The sequence below is a fragment of the Podarcis bocagei genome (assembly GCF_964188305.1).
Source record: "Podarcis bocagei genome assembly, chromosome: Z".
Taxonomy (NCBI): Eukaryota; Metazoa; Chordata; class Lepidosauria; order Squamata; family Lacertidae; genus Podarcis; species Podarcis bocagei.
Window position 1 is genome coordinate 26,777,988 of NC_138140.1, and position 13,593 is coordinate 26,791,580.

General features: G+C 45.3%; 1 protein-coding gene across 7 annotated transcripts in view; it reads right to left on the minus strand.

Moving 5' to 3' along the window:
• Positions 1 to 1,273: 1,273 nt before the first annotated feature.
• PAK3 (p21 (RAC1) activated kinase 3) overlaps positions 1,274 to 13,593 on the minus strand; it is an 86,212-nt gene continuing 73,892 nt past the window's right edge. For all 7 annotated transcript variants that reach the window (XM_081179326.1, XM_081179327.1, XM_081179325.1 and 4 more), the window contains 6 exons: positions 11,757 to 11,869; positions 10,903 to 11,020; positions 9,479 to 9,578; positions 7,286 to 7,482; positions 6,456 to 6,593; positions 1,274 to 4,431 (listed from right to left, as the gene is read on the minus strand). In XM_081179326.1, the coding sequence (XP_081035452.1) occupies positions 4,342 to 4,431; positions 6,456 to 6,593; positions 7,286 to 7,482; positions 9,479 to 9,578; positions 10,903 to 11,020; positions 11,757 to 11,869 (756 nt within the window). In that variant the 3' untranslated portion in view covers positions 1,274 to 4,341. The remainder of the gene's footprint in view (positions 4,432 to 6,455; positions 6,594 to 7,285; positions 7,483 to 9,478; positions 9,579 to 10,902; positions 11,021 to 11,756; positions 11,870 to 13,593) is intronic.

A 13,593-nucleotide genomic window follows, 5' to 3' on the forward strand; every position in this document is an offset into this window, starting at 1 on the left:
GCACTGTGCACTCCTAGCATCAGCTGCATGATGCAGCCGGCCCACTTTGTCTGCAAGTGCTGTAGCATGCGGCCAGCTGCAAAGAAGAGAAAGGCAGGCACCTGGTACTAAGGCCTGCAGGCCAAATTAGGCCAAGAAAGTCTCCCTGTTTTGTCCAGGTGATGCTCACCTGCCCTACATCAGATATCTTATTTGTCAGGTATGGGCTAGCTTAAGAGGTGGCAGGGCTCAAAGGGATTTACAGGCATTGTCAAACAACTGATCAGCACAGCACTATGGAAAAACAAGCCGTCTGGTGTTGTTGTGATGTCAGATGATTGGCAGGGGTTGACCCTACCCACCTGTCAGACTTGGCCCACGGGGTGTGGGGGAGATAAGGATCTAGTCCCTCCACCCACTCCTGCTCTAAATCCAGTGGTATTAAAATATTTCATATTAGGAGGATTTAGATGTTGGTACACAAATATGAGCATGGAGAGTTTGCTTGTGGACACACACACACACACACACACACACACACACACACTCCTTTTCATCCACAATGCATGGTATCTTCTAGACCCTCACAGTGGTGTGACCAGAATGTCCTCTATAGGTTCCAGATTGTGGGAACTGAACTTTCCCTTCCTGGATCAACAATGGATTTGGTATTTCAAAAGTAACGCAGCCCTTCTGTTGGAGGCTCTGGCAATGGACCCAGTTGGAGAACCTGGCAGGTCAGGGGCAAAGGAAGGTTCTGGAAGGTTGTGGGTAGGAACCAGAGAATAATCTAGACCAATCTTCATCAACCTGATACTTTCTACTACCATCCACACTATCCCCCAGCCAACAGAACTATACAGGCTAGGGTGGGTAGGAGCTGAAGTCACAGGTGGGAATTCAATGTAGTGCTGTGTTAAAGTCCCTTAGTGGTGCACTGGTTGCCCTAGTGGAATGGCTGTTGTGATAGAGATGGTGCAGGAAGCCAGTATGGTTCTCATGGCTGATTGCACAACATATTCCTGTAGCCCTGATCCCACCTTTTGCACAAGAAGCTTCTGCTAGCACAACTGTTGTGCTCGTTTCATATTGTGCAGCCATTATTCTTGCCCTTAAGCTATCACAACAGCCCTTGTGCTGGAGGCCAGGGAATATTGAACCTTTAACGTCCTGGAGGATACCAGTTTGGCAGAGCCTGATCTAGAGAGTAATGTCACCACCAGGGAGGAATCTTGAAGATGAGGGATGCAGCCTGACAAAGACCGGAGCTCATGAGGTTATCAGACCTCAGTGCTAATTTGCTGGCAAAACAGTTTTTATTGGATAGATTAGTAAAATAGTGGGTGATTGACACTTTGGCCCATTTCCCAAATTACAGAGTGTCCTTAAGCAGCAATGCATCTTTCTACAGTCAAGTAAAATAAAAAATATATCTAGATATCTAGGCAGATTTAAAATAAAATTAAAATCTAGAAAGTTGCCACATTGTTTTCCAGAGGTACCCCAATCCCCAATAGAGCAACATCTTAGCATCAGCAGAAAGAGAGTTATCATCAAAAATGCAGCACTTCTTCCCCATGAAACAAAGACAGAAGGTGGCAGCCACTATTGCTGCCACCAATGGGCAACATTAAGAACAGTTACAACACAGAGAGCGGCACTGAACTAGAATGGAGAATGGCTGAGATGGGATGAAATCCACCCAAAGATGGATACAGCATGTCAAATGGGGCACTTCCAAGAGATGATGACTGTCCCTGCCTCTGAAAAGCATAAACATCAAAAAATTAAACCTATTGCCCTCTTCCTCCTCCTTTTGTCTTCCTCCCTGGACTGCAAGCAATCTCCCGTCTGTACACACTCCCAGCAACAGCAGGCTTAGCACTGCCCACAGCACTGTTCTTAAAATAAGGAACAAGTGGAAGTAGCTCGCTGCACAGCCACTCTTGCTAACTTCCCAGCAGGTGGGTCACTGTTGCGTTGCTCACTAGGAGGGAGAGATGGTGTTTGCACCAACGTGTTTGCACCATGCTGACTTCTCCACCGCCTCACTCTTCCCTCCCCTGGAAAACAACAGTGACCCACTTGCCAGTAGGCTAGCAAAGCAGCTTCACACCCCCTCCCAGCAAGTCACTTCTGGCAACAAGTAAGACTAGCCACAGCCTGGGCAATTCCTGTACTTTTAAGAGCAGCTTGATGCACAGGAATCAGGAGGTGAAGCTTCTCAGAGCACAGAGACAAGTATGATTATCCATTGCTAATTTCAGCAGATTGAGCTGCTCTCATAAATGCAGGGGTGGGGAGGAAAGGCAGTAAAATATCTGGCAACTCTAGAAATAAGGATTCCAAACCAACCTTTTTTTCTTTCTTTCTTTTTGAGAAAAGATAACTAGATCTGCCCAACTCAGGTTGGAGGAAACAGAAAAACTAATTGTTTAAACAAAAGCTAATATGCTGCTTTAACAAATATTCACAGTCAAAGCTAGACTGCAGGGAGTCTAGATGTTCAAGATTCAATCTTCTGCAATTCAGGTCACAAATCACAACAGGCTTGTGGGAAGAGAGAAGAAAGAAATCTTCCCACCAAGCTGTATACTGCTGCAGTTCCTGTTCTCTTAACTACTTATTTTCAGTCACATTTCCCATTCTGCATGGGCGGTAATGTTCAAGAAGGCCGAACCTTACAGTAGACACAACAGTATTGTGGAATTCTTCATTATTATTAGCCCCTTTCCAAAGCCTATTCAATGGGATTGCTAGATATGCAGTCTGGTGGCTTTCAGTTTTCTAGGGGAATGACAAATTGCATTAACAGCATCATAATGAGAATGGATTTCCCTTAGACTAGAGACAGGGAACCTGCAGTTGAGTTGAGTTGAGTTGAGCTCCCACTCCCATCAGAAGAAGAGAAGAGGAAAAAGAGTTTTGATTTGATATCCCGCTTTATCACTACCTGAAGGAGTCTCAAAGCGGCTAACATTCTCCTTTCCCTTCCTCCCCCACAACAAACACTCTATGAGGTGAGTGGGGCTGAGAGACTTCAAAGAAGTGTGACTGGCCCAAGGTCACCCAGCAGCTGCATGTGGAGGAGCGGGAAATTGAACCCGGTTCACCAGATTACGAGTCTACCGCTCTTATCCACTACACCACACTTGCTCTCAGCAGCCTCATGTCCATTGTGATGAACATGACTGCTGGTCATGGATGATGGCACTTGTAGTCCGACAACATCTGGAGGCCCACAGATTCCCCATCTTCCTCCTAGATTCAATTACACTAACATTGTATGAGATTCTGTCCTTCAAGGCAGCACCATCATGGATGGAGGTGATAGCCTGCCTTGTTGCTGTCCTGAAATCAAAGGGAATTTCTCCCAAGTTTGTGTGTGTGGTTAGCACTGGGGTGTTATCTTAAACTGGGGACAGCGAGTTCAGTTCCACCAATCTATGGAGCAGCTGTGGAGTAAGAAGCAGAAAGGTGGCCATCTGTTCCAGTCCTTCAGAGAGGAGCTGCTCAGCATTATGGAGAAGCGAATGGGCACCAGGCAGGAATGGTCCCACTGCCACATACTCACAGCTGCAGTGTTACATAAATGTGTTTTATATGCTTCTATTTGTCTGTTTTGCTTTGGGAAGGGAAAACTCACCAACACAAAAGCACCAATATTCATGACACCCTCGCCAGGCTGTCCAGGAATGCAATCGCTATCTGTATTCTGTATTTCGAAGCATAAACCCTCAGAGAGGATGCTGAGACTGACCTGCTTCTTGATTTAGTATTATTTTTTCTTTCTTTCTTGACCCTCAGGGCCCCTTATATTTCTATGATTCTATGATTCTTTCTTTTTCTTTTGGTTAAATAAAGCAAGCCTCTTCATGATCCTCCTCATCTCATGACAAGCAAACAGACCAGTGGTTTGCAAACAGTTTGGGTCTTTCCCAACAACCAGGGTGAAAGAGGCCACAAATCCAGCCCCCCTTGCCCCACAAAAACAAAAAACAAAAATAAAAAACGGGGAGGGCAGGATGTTTGGGCCTATCACTTCTGCCTGGTTGAGTGCTGGTTGGGCTGTGCCATCGGTGCTCTGGAAATGGCCAAAAGAGCACAGAGGCTTCCAGTCCTGCCCCTCTCAATCAGGCTCCCATTCAGAAATAAATTGGGGAATTGTAGAGTGGAAAGAAGATACGTGATAGGTTTCTTTTCCAGGGGAAGGGGCAGAAGGCTGCTGCCTCCCTCCCTCCCCCCGTGGACTGTGAGAGTGTCGGTTTCTGCCTGCCCATCCTCCGGCAGAAGAGTCTGAGGCTCTACTTAGTATTTGTCCAGTCCTGCCGTAGAGGAATTGGGCACACGCGGCTCAGCGCTCTAGCGGCTACTGTTCTTTATGGCCTCCTTGGCTGCGATGATCAAGGGAGTCAGGCTGGAGAGCGGCTTGGCCAGTTTTAAAAACGGGTGCTGAAAGGAAGAAGAAAACTGTTATTTATCTGACAGGCGGACAGACAGATGGCTGGCTAGACAAGCAAAATGTTGCAGTGCATCCTCTCTCCTAGGAGGAGTGCTCCTGTTCAGAGTTCTAGTCAGCAACTCCCTGAAAGCAGGACATTCTGCTCCTCTGCCATGTTGTTTTCTTTTTTCCCCCAACAGTCACCACATTCCATCATTACTGAGCATGCTCAGTCCCCACTGGGCTGTTTGGAATGGTTGTTGCGGTTGGGGGTGGTCCCCTTTGGGTTTTTTCTAAAAGTTTTTCTTTGGTTTTTTGTCTGCAAACTTAATTATTTGTTTCTGTTTCTGTATTGCTCCCTATGAAATATCTCAAAACGATTTAGCAGTAAAAAGCATAGGCAATAAAAGCATATATAAACCATTTCATTACACACACACACACACACACACACACACTTAAAAAAAATTTTAAAACATTATCCACACCCAGCATACTGGCACTTGGCATAAACCAACTTCCTGTGTTCTTGGGTCAGAGCACTGGTCCATCAAGCTCAGTATTGTCTATGCTGCCTGGCAGCAGCTCTCCAGGGTTTCAGGCAGGCAGTCTCCACCAGGAGATGTCCGGGATTGAATCAGGGACCTTCTGCATGCAATGCAGATGCTCTAATCATTGAGATACAGCCCTTCCCTTTTGTTTCTGAGCAGGTCAGTTTTGGCTAGAATCCTGATGGCACTGTGTTCATTTTTCATGTAAGTGATACTTCCTGTTGTGCTTTACCCTGCAACCACTTGTGGACTTCAGTGGTCTGCACTTGTCACTTGATGCTATCCTACCAGGCAGCATCTACACATGTGATAACTGGCACTTCAATGCATGTGTGAGTGAGGCACTAGAAATCTAACACCGTAAGCAGAGGTTTCATATCACCCATTGCATTCAACGGAACCAGCTACCATGTTTAAGATATTGAAGCTAATATACTTCCACATCTGTAATGGAGAGATGACAGTATTTTGCCACTCTGCCCAGCTAATACACCAAGGAGGAGTCTTGTTATCTGGGCAACCCAGGAACTCCATATATACTGTCCAGGATTGTGCCCTGGAGAGGTCACTACATGGTTTGAATTCACCCCTGGAGGCACACTCCACTGTCTTTCAAGAAGGACAGATGCCAACCACGACGACTTCCAAAGCCACTGGATGTTCATGCATGAGTGTAATTTCTGAATAGGGTGGCTACACATAACACCCAGATGTTTATGCCCAGATAGTGTGGGTGATTGCCACTGATAAAATTGTATTTTATGCTCTTTCACCCTGTCAAATATAGGGGAGCAATAGGATATGGAGAGCAAGGGGCTCCTGCAAACTAGGATCCAGTAAACGAGTGTAGAATAACCAAATGATATGTGTGAACCAGCACTCAGTGTCATCTAGAACCTAAAACCTTACACTCCCCTGCCCAAGGGCATGGCAACTGCTTAAGAACATAAGAGCTGGATCAGGCCAAAGGCCCATTTAGTTTAACATCCTGCTCTCGTGGTGGCCAGACAGATGCCAATGCAAAGCCCAGTAGTAAAACCTGAGTACTGCAGCACTCTCCTCACTTGTGGTTCCCGGCAACTGGTATTCAGACTGAGGCATACTGGCTCTGACAGTGGAGGTAAAACATAGCCATTGTGGCTGGTAGCCATGGATAACCTGATGTCCCTTGAATTTACTGAATCCTTCTTTAAAGCCATCCAAGTTGGTGACTATCACACTACATCTTGCAGGAACAAATCCCATAATTTGGGTAGCATTCCCACACTGCTCTCATAATGCATGAAACGTGAGTGTGGCATGTGGGAGGAGCAGAAATCATGCAGGAAGGCCCTGCACCTCCAAAGCAGCACAACACCTTCACAGTGAATACAGAGCTGATGTGGGAACCCACATACAATCCAACTCTTTTGACATTTCTGTAGGGGACAGAAAAGAAAACAGAACGTGCCCATTAATGCGCTCTCTGTCCCATAACACATTACCTGCAAGAGCTCTTTCGCAGACCCTCGCCTGTCAACATCCATCTCCAGACAGCGGTTCAGAAAGTCTCGGAAAACAGCAGAGAGTCTCTCGGGATTCTGGAGTTCTGGAGTCCCATTTGTAGCTATCAAATACAAGGCCTAAAGGGTAAAACGGTAAGTTGCATTGATTTATCTGAGGCGGCTTTTCTTGTTCCTTCCTTTAGGTATTTATTTGAGGATTTTTATCCCATCTTCCAATAAACTTGAAACATTTTTCTTTTGCAAAAAGAAAATGAGATGAATAAAAAGATATGGGCAATAGAAAACTTTCCATTCTTGCATGTGGATCTGAGCACTACTGTGTAAGCATGATTACACAGTTCTCTAGATTTTGCAATGCAGTCTCAGTACACACAAAAATGCACACACACACACAAATTAACATTTTACATAAAACGGACTTAAAAATGTGTATTTGTGGACGAATGCATAGGGAAATGTGTATTTTACGTAAAAAGGTGCATTGGAATTTTGTAGTTCAAGTGCAGACTTTTTGTGCATTATTTCAACAACAATAAAAAAAACACCATGCAAAATGGGATTGAAGGAACCAAAGAATAACTTCCCACAAAACTGAAATGGAATGGAATTAAGCTGCCAACCTCCCTGAGAACAATCCACAATTGAGGTGATACAACTGAGAAGGCTCCCTGTCTTTGTTGCCATCCACCTGGGACCTTGGATGCCTCCAGTGTGTAATCAACCTGTGACCCTTATGCGAGTCCCAATGCAGTCTACAATTTAGGATGGTTTTTAAAAAAACAAAAAGCATGCTGGACTTCTGATCTTACCCTGAGAGGATTTTCATTGAGATATGGAGGTTCTCCTTCCACCATTTCTATGGCCATGATCCCTAAAGACCAGATGTCCACTTTGGGCCCATATGCCTTTCTTGTCACCACTTCAGGAGCCATCCAGTAGGGGGTTCCCACCATTGTGCTCCGTTTACTCTGCTCGGGAGTGATCTGAGCACAGAAGCCGAAGTCAGCTGCAGCAAAGGAAAAGCAAAGATGATGAGTTACAGAAACGGTATGAAACCAGCAGAAGAAGCAGACGAAAGAGCAAGTGGGGAAGTTGAGGTAAAGAGGAAGAGAGGCTGAAGAACACTGACAGATTGGAGAACAGAGAGGAAAACGATATGATAATTGTCAAACAAAGACAACATCCATACTGGAAAAAGAAGGATAAAGGAGAAACGCAGCAAAAATTAAGCAAGGATAGCAAGGTGCATTTCAACAAGCGAAACCAGCAGATGAGAATCTCCAGCTCATAAGTCAAATGAGGCTTGGCAGGCATCCTCCTTGGACCATGTCCCCCTGGATAGTTCAGTTGGTTAGAGCATGGTGCTGACAATGCCAAAGTTGCAGGTTCGATCACCGTACGAGATAGCTGCATATCCCTGCATTGCAGGGAGTTGGACTCGATGATCCCCAGGGTCCCTCCCAACAATTCTATGGTTCTATGATCAGTGGTTGCTGCAAACCCTTCTTCCTTTGCTTACCTTACACTGTTTGAAAGCACTGTGATTGACCACTGGGCAGCCCCACCCACCTTTCAAATTGGCCCACAGTGGTTGGAGGAGATCTGGAGTTGCTCCAGTCCTTCCTGGAGATGCTGAGGAGTGAACCTGAGACCTTTTGCATATGCTTTGCCGCTGAGCTGTGCCCCCATTTTCACACATGGAACTCAAACTGATATCAATGGAAAAGGTAAGCCCTGGTAAGCATTTCCCCCACTCAAATGGATGGGATCTTAAAAATGCTTAATCTCAGCTTCATCGTGCAGCATGCATCTCCACATAAAACTAGGAAAGTAAATGGGTAAGTAATAGTATGCTGATACTACAATCTCGGGTGACTACAGGAGATTGCATTACAACCTGGGTACAAATTAGCAAAGTGTCACCATCACAACATGGGAAATATCACTTTGGAGCCTCTTCTCCAGCTTCCTTTCCCCACAGTCTTATCCATCTTCTTATATTCTTAAGCATATCCAAGACATGTAGGGTTTTAGTCCTACTTGAAATAGATTCATTGAAATGAATGAACCTAACTTAGCCATGCACATTAATTTCAGTGGGTCTACTCTGAATAGGATTCTGCCCTGTTATGTGCTGAGATAAGTCTTAAGTGCTTTTTCACTGCAATCTTAAATGTTTAGATCTGCGACCATTTTTGGGGAGCCAAAAAGAAAAAAGAAAAACCAAAACCCAAATTCATAAGGATTCAGAGAGCAGCAGCATAGAATACTGATTATTTGAAAATTATGAAAAGGAAGAAAAACAACTGAGGAGCAAAAAGTGTTACTGGGAGCACCATACACATATACTCACACACACACACACACACACACGTACACATATTTCTCGACATAAGTGGGGTAGGAAGAACTCCCTGACTCTTAGAATGTCTTAGAGAAGTTTCTCCCTAACACAATGAGAGAAGCACCAGTCAAATAAACTGTGCTGACAGTTAGGGATGGAGGAGAAAACCATCAGACCTGCATTTAAAGCAAATTAACCTAATTTGCCAGTTCCCAGACTTGTGTATAAAAAATGTAGCTATCAATGGGTTCACATGCTCTCCAAATTTTTGTGATGTGGTGTACTTTATTGGGAAACTGCACATTTTAAGAGAAGGTGCAACGTTAAGCATTCTAAACTGCATATCCTAGGTGCTTAAAATGTACATGCAATTCTAGCTGCTTTTTTAATTTTCGAAAAATACATAGGATGGAATGTGCATGTCACTGAGTACATGATCACCTACCTAAGTGGCTACACATGGATAATTATGTAGAGATGAGGAGTTAAGCATAACTGAAACTCCCTTTGATACCAAAACTGGCACCATTTCTCACCTGTTTTTGCACTATATCTTTATTGGAGGGGAGAGATATATACCACCACTGCACCCTGATAACACACCACAATACCACACCACAATAACTACAGTGGCAAAAGCCTTACAGAGAATACCTACTGAGTTTGACAGATCCATCCATCCCAAGAAGAATGTTGTCACTCTTGATGTCTCTATGGATCACTTGGTTTGAATGCAAGAAATCCAGAGCTTGCAGGCACTGATATTTAGAAAGTAATAAATAAGATGCTTTTAGAAGACCATGGTGCAAGTCAAGGATTATGGTCTGACTTATTAGGAAATGGAGGAGGTGAAGTATATTGCCAAATCATTTTTTGTTTTCATTTCTATAGGAATGGTAAGATGACAGAGTTTACGCTACGAACAGAGAAACTTGCTACATGGGCACTCACACATTATTTCATTCCAAGGTAGCATATATGTGGCTTTAACGTGGTCACCCACCCAGGTGGGTGTCAAGACCCATACCTGCTTAGCTTCAGCAAGCAGGTGGCCTCTTGAAGCTTCAGACCATACCTTGGTACATTTAGCCCATTTCCCAGCACTGCCACCACTTCCTTTGCTGAATAGAGATCCACTCTTCAATGGCCAAATCGTTCTCCCTTCCCACAGGAAGTATCCAACAACTGTGGGCATATACTTCGGCAGTGGCATCTGCTCTGTCCCACCTCGGTCATCAGGAAATTACAAACCATGGTTTTAAACTCCCCACAGTACCCTAGAGCAATGCTACTTTGGGTATGACTGGTTAACTCCTCCTACCATTATCTAGCAGATATACTCATGCCAAAAGGTGGCAACAGCCTGGTTTGTATGTAAATATCTCAGCTTAAAAGGTTGGGAAATGCATGGGATTTGTGTATTCACACTCCACTGCCCCTCTCCTCTTGGTATGCTGCAGTAAGAAGACTTCAGTTAAGCTATTGTCAAACCTGGAAACAATGGGTTGTTGGTCCAACATTTGCTCAGCTCAAGAGTAGGACCATGAACATGAATAGCCACTCGTTTTAATAGGCTTACTCTGAGAAGAGCTAAGGTTGCACACAACAGTAGGGTTAAGAATGTTCAGAGCAAGTCAAGGACCTTAAACCATGGTTTGAAGGAAGTGTAAAGTTCTTGCTTGTTCCAAACCTTGTAACCATGGTTTCCTGACTCAGATGTAATGGAAAGATATGGCTAAAGATTTCTGGAATTAACCACAGTGCCTTGAGAATGGAAGAGGGGAGGGACAATGCACATAGGCATAAGGATATTCCCAGTGCTTTTTGTTTTGGTAACAAACAAATAAATGAAGTGCCGGTACTCAAGTGCCATAGGTCCAAGCACAAAATGGTTGTGATGGGCAGCAAAAAAACCAGAGGCAATGGCATTCCATACTGGTGACACTTTGTCACACACAAAAAGCACTGGATAGTATATATTTCAGCTTCATGAGCCAAGATATGTGCATCGAAAGCAGGCCAATGTATAAACATAACTTTTGGTTGAAGACCACCATGCTGTCACAGCATGAAATTACTTACCTCTCTACAGACAGCAGCTATCTGCCCTTCATCCATGCAGGTTTCTGTAACAACGTCAGTCAAAGAGCCACCAGCCAAGTACTCCATTACCACCCAAAGTTCATCACCAACAAGGTAACTGAGACATCAAATTCAAGAAGTCATTAGTAGATGAATATGGAAAAAAATATATCAGTTCAATGTGATCTGAATGCTGTGGTCCACAAACAACATTACACCAATAAACCAAAGAAACAGAAGATATGGATGGGTACCAGACAGGAGGGAATGCTTCACCCTCCCCACGCTATTAACTTATTTTTCTTATGGTCCCCACCTCTCCCCTGGGGTTCTGGATGCATACTGGCCAAACTGCAGCAGAATAGCACCTGGACATCTGCCTTCCCTCTCCACTTTGCAGCTGTTCAGCAGAGGCTCAGGCTGGCACCTGCTTCTAATGAGGCACTTGTGGCCTAACAGTTCCCACAAATGAAGAGTTACACCCAAGAAGCTAGCAAGTATCCTTTGGTCACCAGTGATTGATTTACTCATTTGCTGTCTTTCCACAAGGAACTGTGCCCAAGGTGGCTTACAGCAAACCTTCAAAACCAGTGGGGGCTGGTGCTCATTGGAATTGATAGGGTAGAGGACAGGAGCACAAACAGTAGGCAGACCAAGAGCCAACGATAGGCGGAGCCAGTGTGACCTCCTAGACTGGTTGTAAGCAAAGCAATAGGTTGGGCCTGGCTGAGGACAGACCAGGCTTGGTGGGTCAATGCCCCACTTGCCCTAGTGACCCAGCCTCCACCACTGATCACATTTTTATCCAAAGCTTCCTAGCAAACATTATCAGAAGGTTACTTGAAGATACTCACCTATCTAAGTAGTTAACTATGTTGGAATTCTTATTTTCCCTCATGACCAGGATCTCATTGATTATTAATTCCTTTTTGGGTTGCTGCTGGAGATTCATTTGCTTTATAGCCACCTGAAATGACATTTTCATGAAACTTAATTTCTGTTTTTAAGTGAACCCTCCCCTTCAGAAAACAAACAAACATTTTAAAAAAAAATGCACAAAATAAGTGCAATAGACTGGAGGCAACTAGATAGGTAACCGCTGAGAACAGCACCAAGTTAATTAAGAGGGCAAATTAGGTAATAACTATAATACTTAGCATTTGCATAGCACTTCCTGGTCTCCAAAGTGCTTGACATGCATAATTTAGTTGCAATTCTTGCAGCAACCCTGTAAGGTTAGCTGGCATTGCTGCAAATGGTGGGGGAATCTAAAGTTACTTAGGAATCTCATGGTCAAGGTGAGAATCAAATCAGGGATTTCATGGGCCACTATTACCACCTCTCAGACTTATTGGTTTAAAGAAGTTGTGGGGAACCTGTGGCCCTCCAGATGTTGCCAAAATGCAGCTCCCATCCTCCCCGGCCATTGGCTAAGCTTGCTGGACCTGACAGGAGTTGTAGTTCAGCAACATCTGGATGGGCAAAGCTTTCCCACACCTGGTTTAAATCTAGGCCTGCCTCAGTCACGTACAACCCAGAGGACTGGGGGCGCTCTATATTTAGGTTATGTGAGTGAGGGGAGCCAAGCGCACTCTGCGCCCACCACTTACCTCCCTGTACATTCTGCGCCAAGTTTTTTTTCCCTCTTAGCCAAGCTGGTATTAAAGCTCAGCTGAGGAGCAGCGGCGTAGCGTGAGTTGTCAGCACCCGGGGCAACGCAAGTAATTTGCGCCCCCTAACCCGGGGCAAGGCAAGTAATTTGCGCCCCCCCCTAACCCCTAACCTGCGAGTTGCCGCTGCCGCTGCCGCCCAAACGACGCCGCTTGCCCGGAGGAGGAGGGGGCAGAGAGGCGAGGAAAATGCAACGGCCCAGCAGCTGCAGCAGCACCGGCGGAGGCGGGGCTGTGAGGAGGGGCTGCCTGGCGCGTCCTCCGCGGCGAGCGCTGAGAGCTGCTGCCTGCCGGGCGCCTTCAGCCCGGATGCGCGCACAGCTCGTCGGTTCCGCGAGACATGCGGCTCCGCTACAGCCTGCGCCCGAGGCTCTTCGGCGACTCCGGAGGCAGCGAGCGCGCCCCCCCCCAGATGTTGCGCCCGGTGCGGCCGGCACCCCTGGCACCCCCCACGCTACGCCACTGCTGAGGAGAAAAGTATGGGGACAGTTTGCATGGAGATAATCTGTGAGTACAAGGAGGGATTCACACACTCCTCAGCTGTGAACTTATCTGGATCTAAAACTTAAGCTTCCCACTACCAAGAATTCATTATAAATAGTGCACAGTAAATATTGTTGAATATATCTAAGTTGCATCAGTTGTATAATGACAACAAGCAGATTCACGTTCTTAGGAAACAGCTATGTTAAGTGCTAACACACTTTGCTTCAGAAACCAGTATGCACAGTAAATGGGTTGCTCTGACAGAAGGAGACCTGCCCTGGGAGGAAGACTCTTTCCATAGGAGGGAAGAAGGCCTCGGATACTACCCAATGGATAAAATGTACAGGTGGTGGAGAAGAATTTTCTGCTGTATGGTGTGTATATTTGATTGCAGCACTGTGGTCACAATCGATAGGGTCAAAAAGGGAATTTTAAAAAAGCAAACACACCCATTGCTATCCATGAAATGCTGGGTGAAATAGTGTCTCAGCTGCACTCCTGGGGGTTGCATCTCTTTCTGAAATCACTGGCAATT